General features: G+C 43.8%; 1 protein-coding gene across 3 annotated transcripts in view; it reads left to right on the top strand.

Moving 5' to 3' along the window:
• Positions 1–17,604, top strand: part of DNTTIP1 (deoxynucleotidyltransferase terminal interacting protein 1) — a 29,404-nt gene that overhangs the window by 8,113 nt on the left and 3,687 nt on the right. Inside the window, exons 5-10 of one of the 3 annotated variants that reach the window (XM_036827217.1) lie at positions 5,966–6,034; positions 6,285–6,341; positions 6,591–6,649; positions 7,705–7,750; positions 9,751–9,809; positions 9,910–9,970. In XM_036827217.1, the coding sequence (XP_036683112.1) occupies positions 5,966–6,034; positions 6,285–6,341; positions 6,591–6,649; positions 7,705–7,750; positions 9,751–9,809; positions 9,910–9,970 (351 nt within the window). The remainder of the gene's footprint in view (positions 1–5,965; positions 6,035–6,284; positions 6,342–6,590; positions 6,650–7,704; positions 7,751–9,750; positions 9,810–9,909; positions 9,971–17,604) is intronic. The other 2 variants (XM_036827218.1, XM_036827219.1) reach the window with 2 other exon arrangements.

Raw genomic sequence — 17,604 nt, 5'->3', positions numbered from 1 at the left:
CAGGAGTCATGACATCAGGTCTAGAAATGGCTGTGTTCTCAAGATAGTAGGGAACCAGTTTGCATGTGTCAGCTGCCGTTATTAATAGGAATTGTCAGCATCACCCAGATTCTGTGCTTGACTGTGAAGCCATTAGCTGTCAGAGATGGAAATTTCTTCATAACCATAGCCACAAGGGCAGGCTTGAGTTCAGTCCCATGAGGGTAATTATCGTGAGATGAGAGAGTAACATCTTCCGGGAGGTTGGCTGACTAGCTACTCAGGCACAGCCTCAGAAATGAGCAAGACCAAGGCCTAGACCTCAGCTTTGAAAAAGCAGAACTCCATCCTGTGAGGGCAGTGAAAGCTGATTTGGTTCTCATAGACTATTAAATTTAAGCTAACCAAATTCATAAGAGGCCATTTCATTAACTCACTCTGGGACTGTAATATGTTATAATCAGTTGTGACATGTGCTGATAATAAAGCATGGCAGTTTGCTAACACTAATCTTATAAGTTTGAGCTGAATCAATATTAAATTGATAAAACCTTCACTCTCATTTGCATCCTGAAATGCTTTCTTGAATTTATTTTTCTCTTCACCCAGTATGTGTTGAGGGCCTACTATTTGCCAGGCCCCAGCAGTGCTGTGCAATATGAACACAGTCGTTGCCCCCAGAGCCCTTGACATTACACCAGTGATCATACAATAGGTCTATAATCAGAAACTGTTATAAGTGCTACAAGCATAGGAGGCGATGAGAGAGTACACTAGAGGGTGCCGAGCCCAGGGGCAGGGCAGAATGGAGAAAGAAAGAAGCCAGTGTTGTTGGTTTTCAGAGATTGGAGAGGACGGCAGAGCACTGCAAACCAAGTTATAGGTGTGGAATTTTAAGCAGAAGAGCTACCTAATGAAATTTGTATTTTCAAGATCACTCTGGCTGCCATGAGGAGATTGGCTTGGGAATCTGCCATGGAGATTGAAAGGGAAATTTATGAGACCGTTCAGGAGTCCCAGTGAAAGGTGAAGATGGAGTTAAAGTGAATTGGGCATAACCTCCACTCGCTGAATGTTCATACCTTTCCAGGCTTCTGAGTCCCCACATCCACCTTCCAGAGTTCCCCCCTTCCAGTACTGATGTAACTGGGAAGCCAGAGTGTGGAACAGAAGATTATGTGGTCAGAACACATGGAATCAGAGCATAGGAAGGTAGAAAGCCCAAAGTCTAACTTAAAAACAGACGAATCAAGAAATTTGGGGGAATTCCCTGGCAGTCCAGTGGTTAGGACTCCACGCTTTCACTGCCAAGGGCCTGGGTTCAGTCCCTGGTCGGGGAACTAAGGTCCCAAAAGCCACGAGGCACGGCCAAAAAAAAAAAGAAAGAAATTTTGAAGAAGCCTTTTAACCTTTCTGACCCTCAATTGCCTCATTTCTAGATTTTGGACTAAGACCACTGTTTTGCTGAGAGGATTAAATGCGATGATACACATAAACCACCAACACCGAACGGCTACGTACACAGCATACTAGATACTAAATACATGGCAGTGACATTCACAGTGTGGTACATATTGCTGCCTCACAACAGAGCCTCACTTTCAGGGGGCCAGGATACGTAGAAGCTCCATGTCTAAACTGCATGCAGAACTTCTTGTTACAGTAAAAGATTCTTCAGACTGGACATGATAGAATCAGACTAGACTGTTTCTTGGTTTTACTGGGATTAAGACTTGATTGGCTTGTTTTCACTTTTGAAACCCTATCTTGCCCATCTCAGTGGCATTTCCTAATCTCCTTCACTACCTCTTTACAGCTGTTTCTTAGGGAGAAATGGCTGATCTTATCTATGGCACGTGGCCCTGGGGTTTTTGATTGATTTTGTTTTGCAAAGTAGTTGTTATTTCTTCATTTTATTTATGCAAGTAGTACACATTCACTAAGAAAAATGTGGCATAGTAGCTAAGAATGCAAGATTTCTCTTGATTCTGACTGCGCAGATTTGAGTACTGGCTTCAGCACTGACTGGCTGTGTGACCTTAGGCAAGTTGCCTCACCTCACTAAACGTCAGATTTCTCATCTGCAAAGTGGAGATAGAGGCTCTACCTCATAGGACTGTTGTGAGAATTAAATGTGGCAATACTCTTAAAGCATTTAGATCAGTAGCAAAGACTCAATAAATGTTACTTGCTGCTGGTGTTATATTAAAATTAGAAAATATAAATTACAAAGAAGAAAATTAAAATTTCTCATAATCTTACTGCCAACAATAACTTCTATTAACATTTTGATGTGTTTACCATTTGTTCCCCTGCGTATGTTTATACACACGTGTGTTCATTCACTGGGACACTGGGAATACAATGGAGAACGAAACAGACCACCCTTGAACCCACAGTCCCCTTCAGAGGCCACGCTATTTCTCTGTTCCCTTTTATAGCCAGACTTTAGAAAAGGTTGCTATCCCTGACTCTACTTTGTCACCTCCTGTTCATTCCATTAGTTCTTTCATTTGTTTTTTTTGTCATCGCCCCCCACCCCCGCCTAAGCCGTGTGGCACAGCTGATTGAACCAGGGCCCTTGGCAGTGAGAGAGTGGGGTCCTAACCACTGGACCGCCGGGGAATTCCCTGTTTTGGGGGGGTTTGGTTTGTTTCTTTTTCTCTGATTTTTTTTTCTTTTGTTTTTCTTTTGTTTATTCCATTCATTCTTTCACTCACTTTGTTTTGGCTTCAGTCCCCACCAATTCACGGAAACCCCTCTTATATCAGGGTCACCAGTAACCTCCATGTTGCTCAGCTTACTCAACTTCTTGGTGGCATTCGTCGCAGGGGATCATTTGATGTTTCTTGGAACGCTCCTCTCTTGGCTCCAGTGCCTTGACTTTGCCCCAGCCTCATCGGTCACCCCTCCTCACTTTCCTCAGCCAGCTCTTCTTCTCTACTGCTAATGTGACGCGTTCCCAAGTTCAGTCCTCAGACCTGTCGACTTAAAGAAAAACACACAACAAACACACAACATAAGAGTTGCAAGTTAAGTTTTATCCAGGGACTTACCGAGTACTATACCAAGAGACAACCTCTCAGTGGCTCTGAGGGAACTGCTCCGAAGAGGTAGTTTATATACGATTTTGGGGGGGCTGCAGTCAAGCACACGTCTTGGTGAAAGATGACTGCTGATCACAAAGAACAGGCATCTCAAGTGAATGGTTTTGCTGCTTTTCTGTGTATGGGAAGATGCAAGAATCTGGGCTCATTGAGATTCTCCCTGAGATATGCATCTCACTGTCTAAGGGCCTGTTTATCCAAAGCACAGAGTGCCTCATCCTGTTTTTCATCCTGAATTTCTCTGGGGTGCACTGTCTACTTGCAGTGGGTTATGACTTAACTCTTGTAGTGCTGAGTGGTGAACAGCGCTCTTTGTTTTGCTTTGTTCACAAATCCCATTTCTTCTGTGGCTGCCTCTCGTTCTAGGTGATTTCATCTAGTTCTGTGGTTTTGAAGCCAATTTAACTGTTGATGATTTCCAAATGTATATCTCAGCCCTGAGCTACTTCCCCTCTTGCCTTCCTCCACTCCATCCTCACAGCAGCCAGACCCATCTTTTTAAAGATGAATCAGATTGTGTCACTCTCCTCTTTAAAACCCTCCAGTGGCTTCCCATTGCTGGCAGAATAAACCCTAATGCCTTACCATGACCCACAGAGCCCTACCTAGACCTCTCCTGCGTACTTCTTTAACTTATCTCATCCCACCTCCCCCTCACTGACTACATTCTAGCTGTATAGGAATCCTTTCTGCTTCTCCAGCACACTGAGCTCGGGGCCTTTGCACTTGCTGTTCTCACTGCGAGGCATGCTGTTCTCACTGCCTGGCATACCCTTAACTCTTTGCAAAGCTGGTTCCTTCTTTTCTTTAGATTTAGCTTAAATATCACCTCATCAGAGAGGCCTTCCTTGGCCACACCATCTAAAGTAGTGCCCCACACCCCGCCGCCATCTTACTCCCTTCCCACCTCCATTTAATCTCTATCACCTTACTTGTTTATTCAGCCATTTATTTCAATCTGAAATTATTAATAGTACACATATTTATTTTCTACCTCCCTCCCATCCCCAACCTCTGCTAAAATCTTGAGCTTTATAGCAGTTAAGACCTGATCTCATTCACCACTGTATTCCCAGACCTAGAATATGACTCTTAATATGTGTACATTATTTACTGAATGATTGAGTGAATGAATGAACATGGCAAATGAACAAGCAGGGTTCCTGCTGTCATAGAACCTACAGCCTAGTTAGGCAGACAGGTCTGAATTAAATTACCACACAGATGTGTGCAAAATTACACACTGAGATTTGTGCACTCTTCACTGAAAAGGGACAAAGCTTGGAGGAGGAGATCATGAGTTCAGTTTTCGACTTTGCAAATTTGAGACATCTACACATAGACATGGGGCAGACCGTTACATAAATCTGGAACTCAAAGGAGAGGCTACCACTGAAGATAGAAAATTAGGGAGACATCAGTTGATAGTTGTTAACTGAAGCCATGAGCATAAATGAGAGCAGACAGAATATCTAATGAAAAGAACCAGATTGAGGAGGATGAATCAGCAAAGAAGGCTAAGAAGGAGTGTCCAGAGGGCTTCCCTGGTGGTGCAGTGGTTAAGAATCCGCCTGCCAATGCAGGGGACACGGGTTCGATCCCTGGTCCGGGAAGATCCCACATGCCGCAGAGCAACTAAGCCCATGCCACAGCTACTGAGCCTGTGCTCTAGAGCCCGTGAGCCACAACTACTGAGCCTGCGTGCCGCATCTACTGAAGCCCACACACCTAGAGCCCGTGCTTGGCAACAAGAGAAGCCACCGCAATGAGAAGCTCACACACCGCAAGGAAGAGTAGCCCCTGCTCGCCGCAACTACAGAAAGCCCGCGTGAAGCAACGGAGACCCAACACAGCCAAAAATGAAAATAAATAAAATAAATAAATTTATAATTAAAAAAAAAAAAAAAAGGGAGCCAGAGAAGTAGGAAAACCAGGGTGTGTGGCCACAGGAGCCAGTAGAAGACTGTTTCCGGAAGGAGAGAGCTCTCAGGGCTGTCAAATGCTGCTCCGAGCGGTCACGTGATCCTGACTCTGCACAGGCCTGCAAGGCCCTGCCAGCCTCCCCACGCTCCTCGCTCACCACTCTCTCCTTCTCCCATTACTTAGAGGCCATCCTCTTCTTCTTCAAGTGAGCCATGTCTGTTCCCACTTTAAGGCTTTTGCACTCCTTCCCGCGGCGGAAACACGCTTCTCCTCAGCCTTTTCTACACGTGGCTCCTTCTTCACAGCTCAGCTCAGAGGCTCCCTTCGCAGCAAGGCCTTCCCTGACCACCTACTCAAAAGTAGCCCTCCCCTCTGGTGATCCTCCGTCACATCTGCCTAGCTAGGGTTTTTCCTTCTCAGAGAAAAATTCATGATTCGAAATCACCTTGTTTATATGTTTGTTTATTTGCTTATCATCCAAATCACCCACAGAATATGAGCTCCACAGAGTAAGGCCCTTGCTTGTGCTATTTACTGCTGTGTCTCCAGCACTTACGTACTAGGCACTCGATATTTATTAAGCGAAAAACAGCAGCTTACTGAGGAATATGTTTAATATCAGTGCATTTAGTTAGAAAAAATATAGAGCATATGTTTACATGGAAAAAAGTGAGGAGGAATTTACATTGAAATGTTAATAGTATTCTGTGGGTACTGAGGTTTCAGATTGGATTTTTTTTAATTTTGCTTATTTACATTTTTCTAATTTTTCAATAATGGTCATGAATTATTCAAGTTTTTTTAAAAAGATATCTATTTGTATACATATCTCAGGGTCCCTTTGTACTGACCATGAAAGAGTTTTAACCCAGTTTGAAGTTGTGTCTATAAAAATGGGGGCAGAGAGGCTTACCCACCAAAATAGTGAGTGTTAACGCTTGGTCTTGTCCCTTCAGGCTAAACTACTGTTTTCAGATGGAGAAAAAGTAATACCCAGATTGACCCATGAGCTTCCAGGGATAAAGGTCAGAGTCACTGTGTCCTCGGGTCTTGGAGGGGGAGACAGATCAGACTGGGAGGCAGGTGAACTCTGTGGCCTAGGGAAGGCTCCACGGACCACCCATTTGTGGGACCAGGTCTAAATAGCATCATGTTGGGAGTCCCAGCTCAGGGAGGGGCTGGAGGGTGTGGTCCAGGGGCTCTGTCTTCTGCAGCCCTAGGGACCCGCAGTCCCGGCCACTGGCCTCCCACTGACTCCTCTCCCTTCTCCTGCAGCGTGGCCGGCAGGCAGAAGACGAGTGTGCCCACCGAGGAAGCCCCATTCCCAAAAAGGTAAACCATCTCCTGGTTTTCTGGCTGGGGAGAGGGCCTGCAGCTCCTGCAGGGGGTGGGCTTCCTCAGCACACCTTTGGGCCTTTCTAGCCTGAGAGGCAGGCGCCCTGGGAACAGTCACCCTCCCTATTCACTCTCAGGCGTCATTTGGTCTCGCTGGGAAACCATCTCCTTCAGGTGACCCTGGACCTGCCAGTGGGGTGGGGTCTTCCACAGGGTCAGGCCACTGACACCTGTTCTTTATGGCAGAGGAAGGGACGGCCTCCGGGACACATCCTGTCAAGTGACCGTTCAGCCGCAGGCATGGTGTGAGTAGGGGCCAACAGAGCCAAAGGGAGGAGCTGGGAGGGAGTGGGCCGGGAGGAAAAGAGGCCAGAGTTCTCTGCCTGGCAAAAGCAGATCCATCTGTGCCAGGTCCCCGTGGAGGAGCGCTCTCTAGTCTGAGGGGTGGGGAAAGAAGGCAGTGAGGCGGATGTCATATCCTGTTTCTACCCCAGAACAGTTCGGCGCAGCTTCATTAAACACCATAGGTTTTTTTTATTGGTAGTGTGTATTGAATGCTTGTAATGTGCCATAACTGGTCTAAATACCTTATATATACTGTATCTTTTAATCCTTACAACCACGCTCTAAGGAAGGTATAATTAATTTTGCAGATAAGGAAACAGAATTACTTGCCCAAAGTCAGACAGCTAATAAAGGGCAAAACTGTACTACATTGCCTCCAGGATGGTCATTTTCAAAGATTTTTGAAGCGACAGAATCTTTTTTTCAAACAGAGCTTTACGTGGGAGCCTAATATGTAAAACAGATAAAGCCACACTGGTTTGGGAATTCCCTGGTTGCCTAGTGGTTAGGATTCTGGGCTTTCACTACCATAGCCTGGGTTCAATCCCTAGTCAGGGAACTGAGATCCCGCAAGCCCACACGACGCGGTGGGGAAGCAGGGAAGCCACACTGGTCTGCCTAAGAGAGATGGAGATAGTTGGAAAGCACCGACTTAGGAGACAGACTAACGTAATCCTCATACCTTAGATTTGTCCCCTGCCCGAAGCAAGTTCATTCCTCACTAACACAAGATAGGGAGTTGCTGCTGTTATCTCCTCCTGGCAGATGAGAAAACTACAGCCCAGAGAGGTTCGTGGACTTGCCCACACGGCTAGGTGATAGCAGAGCGGGTCCTCGAATGGCTCCTAGTCCCCGTGCTTTTTTCCCTTTGCACCTCCTCTAACGAGCACCAGGAAGCAGTCCACCCAGGGCTGGAGTGAGAGTGTGTGAGGAGCTTCCACCAGCAGCAGCAAACCGTTTTCCAGTCCTGGGCCTGATCTTGGAGAATTCTCCTTTCTTCTTTCCCTCCAATCAGATGGAAACCAAAATCCTGTGAACCAATTCGTCGGGAAGGCCCTAAGGTATGATTATGTGAGCATGGCAGTGACTGCTGTCCCAAGGAGACCCAATCCAGGCTCTGGGCTCCACCTTGAGGGAAAGGGGCTGGGGGTGGTGAAGGACATGTGCATGCCATTCCAGAGCCATTTTCACCTCCCACCCCACCTCCCAACTCTGGCCTTCCAGAAGCATCCCAAGTAAGGACTGAAATTAGGGGCAAAACAGAGAGAGGGCTTGGTCTTTGCTGAAGCCTTCTCCCTGTAAAAGCTAGTTGTCACTAATATTTATCCAGTACTTAATATGTCATAGGCACTGCCCTAAATCTTTTGTATGGATTCCCTCATTTAATCTTTATAACAACCTTATGAGATAGATTCTGTTACCCTTCTATGGTTCAGGAGCTTTCTTTCCTACCTCCTGGGCAGAAATTATATTATTTTATCTGGTTATCTTATACACTTGATACACCTGAAGACACTAAGGACCACAGAGTTGCCCAAAGTCACGTACTACGTAAGTGGCAGAGCCAAGTGTCAAACCCAGCCAAGGTCTGTGGACACCAGTCTGTGCTCTTAACTCTGTTGCCTCCAGAACAGTTGTTTGCGAGCTTTTTTAAGAGTAGAATCCTTTCTTCAACTAAAATCATACATGGAAGCCCAGTAAGGTAGGTGAAAGCTCCACTGTCTGGGTTGCAGCTGTGTCCAGTAGAAATGGTCCACCCCTTATTGTACTGGCCCTCTGCTTCCACCAGTGACCACACCTTTCTTCTTCAACTCTGCTCCCTTAGAGTCTCCTAGACCTTTCTTTTCCACTCCAAACACCCCTTCTCTCTCTCTGGTGAGTCCTTCCTCAGCAGTGACCCACACAAGTGGGCATTCCCCAGAATTCTCTCCACTGCCCACTTCTCCACCTAAAGTTTCTCTCTGGATCTAAAGCATCCACTTGTATGGTTTCGGGGACTAGCACGTGCTGAAGTTGCCTTACCTCTTTGTTTGTCGCACGCCTCTCTCTCTAGTTTGAAGTTTGTATATCCTACTGTCTGCTAGAGCTCTCGGCCTGGAATCTCCATAGAATTTCAAACTCAGCGTATCCAAAATTGAAATCAACCTTTCCCCCAGACCTGCTACGACCTTTTCTACTTGAGTCATCTTTGCCTCTTTGTTTCCTTTTTCTCCAGACATCCAGTCAATTCCCGGATGATTCTACCTCCTAAATATGTTTCTCACAGTTCCTATTCCCTCTTTTTCATCCTACTGCCATCCTAGCTCCAGCCTTCATCTTTCAAAACTGCTCTAATTACAACTGCCTCTAGACTGCCCGCCCAGCCTGTAGTCTCACCACTTCACGCCCGTTAACCACGTTGCAGAAGAGCGAGCTATCTTGAGCACAAATCCGGCTCTCCCTGTCTAGAGGCCTTCAGTGACTCCCCATCACCGACAGAATGAACGAAATGAAAAGCCGTCCACATAGTGTACAAGGGCCCCCAGCCCCTCTCTGCTTTCGTCTCCAGCCTCATCAACTGCCACTCCCTAATTTGCTCTCTGTCTTTTAGCAACACAATTGCTGTGGTTTCTCCAACAAGCCAATGCAACTCTCACCTGCCTTTGTTCATGCTGTCCCTCCTTCCTCCCCTCTACTCTGTCCAGCTTGTGCTCTCCCTGTCAGAACCAACTTCGGAATTACCCCTTCAAGGAAGCCGTCCTATTACCCTCCCTTTGGCTCCCATCATGCCTTGCACTCATCTGTGTCACTGCCCATCTCATGATGGTATCATTATCTGTACCTACGTCTGTGGCCCCCTGGAGAACAGAGACTATCTCCAATTCATTCCTTTACCCTCCACCCCACCCCTGCCCCCCGTATGGAGCAGAGGACATAGCATATTAAAAGTCCTCGGTTTCTTGAATCAGCTGTTTGATGAACAGTGGACAAGGGTGGTGGTAGGAGAGGGCCAGGGAGGAGTGTTTCTGTCCCGCCCAGCAGATAAACCTCAGCCTCACCGGCCTCTCTATTTTTTGCACAGTGGGACCCAGCTCGGCTGAATGAATCTACCACCTTTGTGTTGGGATCTCGAGCCAACAAGTAAGTCTAAAGAGTTTTGGTGCTGAGGGAGGGGAGCTCGGGGGCCCACCACTAGGACCGCAACTGCTGGGATCCTTACCACTCATCTGTTACTTTGCAGGGCCCTAGGGATGGGGGGCACCAGAGGCAGAATCTACATCAAGCACCCACATCTCTTTAAGGTAGGTGAGTGCTGGGAGTCAGGCAGGCCAGTGCAGTGGAGTAGGTGGCACTGGGGACTCTCGGTGGCACAGAGGAGCTTGGAGTAAACACTGATCAGGGAGTCAGGACATCTGGGTTCTTGTGCCCCTCTGCCCTTAACCTTTACCTTTGGTAATTTACTCAGCACCTCTGTGCCTCAGTGATAATAGTGACTTTCCTCGTATGTTTATCGTGTACCAAACACGGTTTTAAGTGCTACACTTACATTACCTCTTGGAATTGTCCTTTAAGATAGGTATTGTTACCCTTATTTTAAAAATTAAAACAAAAAGAAAGATTGAGGAAGGCTAAGTGACTTGCCCAAAATTACTCAGCTAGTAAGTGGTGAGTTAGGATTCTGTCTTCTGCAAAGCCTGAGATCTTAACCACTGCTGTATTCAGTTGTCTATAAGGTACAGAGATTGGAGCAAGGCAGCAGTTCTAACCTTTTTCAAAGACAGGACTCCTCTCCTGAGCTATGCTTTGGTGTCCACTGTTTGAGAAAATCTTGGGGGTGGGGGGGGGGCATGAATTCACTCTCTTAAATGAATTTGTATTTTATCAGTCACAGAAGCATCCAGATATATTAGAAAAAAGTAATGTGCATGTGTTCAAGTTACATTTTTTTTTGCGCCTGTGTGCAAAGCTTAGCGCCCCTTGTCAGAACTACGCAGCACCTTGGGGTCCCAGAATCATGGGCTCTGTCTACTACATTCTGTGCAAGTTTAAGTTCTTCAAAGGACAGACCTACTTCCTCTATTTTTTCAGTCTTATGTTGTGGGATTCCCAACACCTGGACAATTTGGTGTGCTTGCTGCTACTTCATTTTCCTCTCTTAGTGTCTTCACTCCTGCTGTTCCCTTTGATGGCCTTCCTCCCCTACCCTTTTCTCTGCCTGACTCTTCTGTAAGATCTGTGTCTTCCAAGACCCTTGCTTGCATCATCTGCCAAATGGATATGCTCTTGGACCTACTTCCAATTCCTGTTGCACAATGGTTAAGAGTATCATTTCAGTCCTGGTTCCATTACTTACTAGCTGTGTGACCTTGGGCAAGTGGCTCCACATTTCTGAGACCGTTTTGTCATCTATAAAATCAGAATGATGCAAACCAGCCATTTAGGGTTGGTAGAATTAAGAGAGAATGCAGTAAAATATAGCCATTTTTGGTAATAACTTTAAATGATGGAGTATAAGCTATAAAAATATTGAATCATGTTGTACACTCGAAACTAATATAATACTGTAAATCAACTGTACTTCAAGAAAAAAACAACTGACTTCCTCTGTAAAAAAAAAAAAAAAAAAAAAGAGCGAAAGAGAGAAAGCACAGTAAAGCTCCCAGACAGTGCCTGGCCTAGAAAGGGCTCAACAAATGGTCATCATTACCAGCATACATTCCCAATTCTTAGACCCATCATTTTTTTTTTTTTTTTTTAAAGATTTCTTTATTGATTGATTGCTATGTTGGGTCTTCGTTTCTGTGTGAGGGCTTTCTCTAGTTGCGGCAAGTGGGGGCCACTCTTCATCACGGTGCGCGGGCCTCTCACTATCGCGGCCTCTCCCGTTGCGGAGCACAGGCTCCAGACGCGCTCAGTAGTTGTGGCTCACGGGCCTAGTTGCTCCGCAGCATGTGGAATCTTCCCAGACCAGGGCTCGAACCCGTGTCCCCTGCATTAGCAGGCAGATTCTCAACCACTGTGCCACCAGGGAAGCCCAGACCCATCATTTTTAATAAACTCCCAACCCACACTGTCATTGCCAGTGGATGCTATCTCATTTTAATCTTTCCAGGCTAATAAGTGGAAGGAAAATATTTTTGCTGTTTTACTTTTAGTTCTTTATTAGTGATAATAAGCATCTTTTCATCCATTTAGAGTCTATTTGTGCTTCTTCTGTAAACTGCCTATTATATCTTTTGCCCATTTTTCTGTCCTTCTAAAGGCATTATTCAAATTTTCTTTTCCTTTTTAACTTTTGTTAAATTATAGAAATAATATGTAAACCCATTCTTGTTATAAAAAGATTCAAACAATACACATAATAGGGAGCAAAACACAAAGCTCCTCTTAACCCTTGAATCTGACTCTCCTCCCCTAGAGGTCACCCCCAGCAACATGGTAGCATCCTTCAGTCTCCTGTCTATATGTGTGTGAGTGTGTGAGTGTGTCCTTGTCCTTTAGTGATATTTTGTTTATGTTATTGGGCTCATACTATATATATTCTGATTTTTTTTTCACCCCAAAGTTCATTCATTCACTGAAAAAATATTGAGTGCTGAGCATTCTCAAACCGCCAGAGATACAGCAGTAGACAAAACAGACACAGATAACGCCTTGCCCTCATAGAGCTTACATTCTAACGCAGGGCAAGCTATGGTCTGTGGACCAAATCCAACCTGTAGCCTGTTTTTGTCCAATGCAGAGTGGTGACATTTTTAAAGGGTGATTTTTTTAAAAAGAAAAGAAAATGAAGATTATGTGACAAAGATGTATGTGGCCACCAAAGCCTAAAATATTGGGCTGGCCAAAAAGTTCGTTTGAACTTTTTGGCCGACCCAATTTTTTTTTTTTTTAATATTTATTTATTTACTTTTGGCTGAGTTGGGTCTTAGTTGCGGCACGCAGGCTTCTCTCTAGTTGTGGCATGTGGGGTCCACAGTGCATGGGCTCTGTAGTTGTGGCACACGGGCTTAGTTGCCCCACAGCATATGCGATCTCAGTTCCCCAACCAGGGATCGAACCCGTGACCCCTGCATTGGAAGGCAGATTCTTAACCACTGGACCACCAGGGAAGTCCCTGGCCAACCCAATATTTACAGAAAAAGTGTGCTGGCCACTACAGAACTAGGGAATAATATCTTAGCATTTTGTCCATGTTATTAAGTCTCCCTCATTTTACTTCTAACAGCTGTGTAGAATTCATAGAATAGATTTTCTATCATTTATTTCATTGCTCCCTTACTTATAGATGTTGAAGTGTTTTCCGACAGTTTTGCTGTTGTAAACAGTGCTGCACCAAACATCCCTGCATACATGTGTGGGTGATTGTGAAGGATAAATCCCTGGAAATGGGATTGCTGGGTCAGGAAGTACACTTTCAAATTTTTGATTAATATTGATATTACTTGGGAAGTGAACTAATTAAACTACAGATTAAAATACTTAAATCTGTAGTAACCATACAGATTTCCCAGCTTGGTCTCCATTTCAAATGATCTGCCTATTTTATAAAACCTACATTTATTGGGCATTTATGTGTCATATACTATATTTACCACCTTTTATGCACTAGCTCCTTTATTCTTAACAACAACCCTATAAGATAAGTGTTAATACTCTCTGTTTTACAAATAAAGAAACTGAGACTTGGGGCTTCCCTGGTGGCGCAGTGATTAAGAATCCACCTGCCAATGCGGGTGACACGGGTTTGAGCCCTGGCCTGGGAAGATCCCGCATGCTGCGGAGCAACTAAGCCCATGCGCCACAACTACTGAGCCCACATGCCACAACTACCAAAGCCCGTGCTCCTAGAGCCCATGCTCCACAATGAGAAGCCACGGCAATGAGAAGCCCACGCACCACAATGAAGAGTAGCCCCCGCTCGCCACAACTAGAGAAAGCCCGCGTGCAGCAACAAAGACACAACACAGACAAAAATAATTAATTAATTTTTTTTAAAAAAATTTGAAATCGTATCAAGTATCTTTTCCGACCACAACGCTATGAGACTAGATATCAATTATAGGAAAAAAAACTGTAAAAAATAAAAACACATGGAGGCTAAACAATATGCTACTAAATAAGCAAGAGATCACTGAAGGAATCAAAGAGAAAATCAAAAAATACCTAGAAACAAATGACAATGAAAACACGACTACCCAAAACCTATGGGATGCAGCAAAAGCAGTTCTAAGAGGGAAGTTTATAGCAATAAAATCCTACCTTAAGAAACAGGAAACATCTCAAATAAAAAACCTAACCTTGCACCTAAAGCAATTAGAGAAAGAAGAACAAAAAACCCCCAAAGTTAGCAGAAGGAAAGAAATCATAAACATCAGGTCAGAAATAAATGAAAAAGAAATGAAGGAAACGATAGCAAAGATCAATAAAACTAAAAGCTGGTTCTTTGAGAAGATAAACAAAATTGATAAACCATTAGCCAGACTCATCAAGAAAAAAAGGGAGAAGACTCAAATCAACAGAATTAGAAATGAAAACGAAGAAGTAACAACTGACACTGCAGAGATACAAAGGATCATGAGAGATTACTACAAGCAACTCTATGCCAATAAAATGGACAACCTGGAAGAAATGGACACATTCTTAGAAATGCGCAACCTGCCGAGACTGAACCAGGAAGAAATAGAAAATATGAACAGACCAATCACAAGCACTGAAACTGAAACTGTGATTAAAAATCTTCCAACAAACAAAAGCCCTAGACCAGATGGCTTCACAGGCGAATTCTATCAAACATTTAGAGAAGAGTTAACACCTATCCTCAAACTCTTCCAAAATACAGCAGAGGGAGGAACACTCCCAAACTCATTCTACGAGGCCACCATCACCCTGATACCAAAACCAGACAAAGATGTCACAAAGAAAGAAAACTACAGGCCAGTATCACTGATGAACATAGATGCAAAAATCTTCAACATAATACTAGCAAACAGAATCCAACAGCACATTAAAAGGATCATACACCATGATCAAGTGGGGTTTATTCCAGGAATGCAAGGATTCTTCAATATATGCAAATCAACGTGATACACCATATTAACAAATTGAAGGAGAAAAACCATATGATCATCTCAATAGATGCAGAGAAAGCTTCTGACAAAATTCAACACCCATTTATGATAAAAACCCTGCAGAAAGTAGGCATAGAGGGAACTTTCCTCAACATAATAAAGGCCATATATGACAAACCCACAGCCAGCATCGTTCTCAATGGTGAAAAACTGAAACCATTTCCACTAAGATCAGGAACAAGACAAGGTTACCCACTTTCACCACTATTATTCAACATAGTTTTGGAAGTTTTAGCCACAGCAATCAGAGAAGAAAAAGAAATAAAAGGAATCCAAATCGGAAAAGAAGAAGTAAAGCTGTCACTGTTTGCAGATGACATGATACTATACATAGAGAATCCTAAAGATGCTACCAGAAAACTACTGGAGCTAATCAATGAATTTGGTAAAGTAGCAGGATACAAAATTAATGCATAGAAATCTCTGGCATTCCTATACACTAATGATGAAAAATCTGAACGTGAAATTAAGAAAACACTCCCATTTACCATTGCAACAAAAAGAATAAAATATCTAGGAATAAATCTACCTAAGGAGACAAAAGACCTGTATGCAGAAAATTATAAGACACTGATGAAAGAAATTAAAGATGACACAAATAGATGGAGAGATATACCATGTTCTTGGATTGGAAGAATCAACATTGTGAAAATGACTACACTACCCAAAGCAATCTACAGATTCAATGCAATCCCTATCAAACTACCAGTGGCATTTTTCACAGAACTAGAACAAAAAATTTCACAATTTGTATGGAAACACAAAAGACCCCAAATAGCCAAAGCAATCTTGAGAATGAAAAATGGAGCTGGAGGAATCAGGCGCCCTGACTTCAGACTATACTACAAAGCTACAGTAATCAAGACAGTATGGTACTGGCACAAAAACAGAAATATAGATCAATGGAACAGGATAGAAAGCCCAGAGCTAAACCCACGCACACATGGACACCTTATCTTTGATAAAGGAGGCAAGAATATACAGTGGAGAAAAGACAGCCTCTTCAATCAGTGGTGCTGGGAAAACTGGTCAGGTACATGTAAAAGTATGAAATTAGAACACTGCCTAACACCATACACAAAAATAAACTCAAAATGGATTAAAGACCTAAATGTAAGGCCAGACACTATCAAACTCTTAGAGGAAAACATAGGCAGAACACTCTATGACATAAATCACAGCAAGATCCTTTTTGACCCAGCTCCTAGAGAAATGGAAATAAAAACACAAATAAACAAATGGGACCTAATGAAACTTAAAAGCTTTTGCACAGCAAAGGAAACCATAACAAGACCAAAGACAACCCTCAGAATGGGAGAAATATTTGCAAATGAAGCAACTGACAAAGGATTAATCTTCAAAATTTACAAGCAGCTCATGCAGCTCAATAACAAAAAAGCAAACAACCCAGGACTTCCCTGGTGGCGCAGTGGTTAAGAATCCGCCTACCAATGCATGGGACACGGGTTCAAGCCCTGGTCTGGGAAGATCCCACATGCCACGGAGTAACTAAGCCCGTGTGCCACAACTACTGAGCCTGTGCTCTAGAGGCTGCGAGCCACAGCTACTGACCCCTCGTGCCACAACTGCTGAGGCCCGCGCGCCTAGAGCCTGTGCTCTGCAGCAGGAGAAGCCACCGCACTGAGAGGCCCGCGCACCGCAACGAAGAGTAGCCCCCGCTCGCCGCAACTAGAGAAAGCCCGCGCACAGCAACGAAGACCCAATGCAGCAATAAATAAACAAACAAACCAAACAAATAAATTAATTTAAAAAAAAACAACCCAATCCAAAAATGGGCAGAAGACCTAAGTAGACATTTCTCCAAAGAAGATATACAGATTGCCAACAAACACATGAAAGAATTCTCAACATCATTAATCATTAGAGAAATGCAAATCAAAACTACAATGAGATATCATCTCACACGGTCAGAATGGCCATCATCAAAAAATCTAGAAACAATAAATGCTGGAGAGGGTGTGGAGAAAAGGGAACACTCTTGCACTGTTGGTGGGAATGCAAATTGATACAGCCACTATGGAGAACAGTATGGAGGTGCCTTAAAAAACTAAAAAGAGAACTACCATACGACCCAGCAATCCCACTACTGGGCATATACCCTGAGAAAACCATAATTCAAAAAGAGTCATGTACCAAAATGTTCATTGCAACTCTATTTACAATAGCCAGGACATGGAAGCAACCTAAGTGTCCATCAACAGCTGAATGGATAGAGAAGATGTGGCACATATATACAATAGAATATTACTCAGCCATAAAAAGAAACAAAATGGAGTTATTTGTAGTGAGGTGGATGGACCTAGAGTCTGTCATACAGAGTGAAGTAAGTCAGAAAGAGAAAAACAAATACCGTATGCTAACACATACATATGGAATCTAAGGGAAAAAAAAAATGGTCATGAAGAACCTAGGGGTAAGACGGGAATAAAGACACACTAGACCTACTAGAGAATGGACTTGAGGATATAGGAAGGGGGGAGGGTAAACTGTGACAAAGTGAGAGAGTGGCATGGACATATATACACTACCAAATGTAAAATAGATAGCTAGTGGGAAGCAGCAGCTACATAACACAGGGAGATCAGCTCAGTGGTTTGTGCCACCTAGAGGGGTGGGATAGGGAGGGTGGGAGGGAGGGAGACGCAAGAGGGAACAGATATGGGAACATATGTATACGTAAAACTGATTCACTTTGTTATAAAGCAGAAACTAACACACCATTGTAAACCAATTATACTCCAATAAAGATGTTAAAAAAAAAAAACTTAAAAAAAAAAAGAAAC

This window comes from Balaenoptera musculus, chromosome 15 (genome assembly GCF_009873245.2).
Source record: "Balaenoptera musculus isolate JJ_BM4_2016_0621 chromosome 15, mBalMus1.pri.v3, whole genome shotgun sequence".
NCBI lineage: Eukaryota > Metazoa > Chordata > Mammalia > Artiodactyla > Balaenopteridae > Balaenoptera > Balaenoptera musculus.
This window is presented reverse-complemented; position numbering and strand designations above follow the sequence as displayed.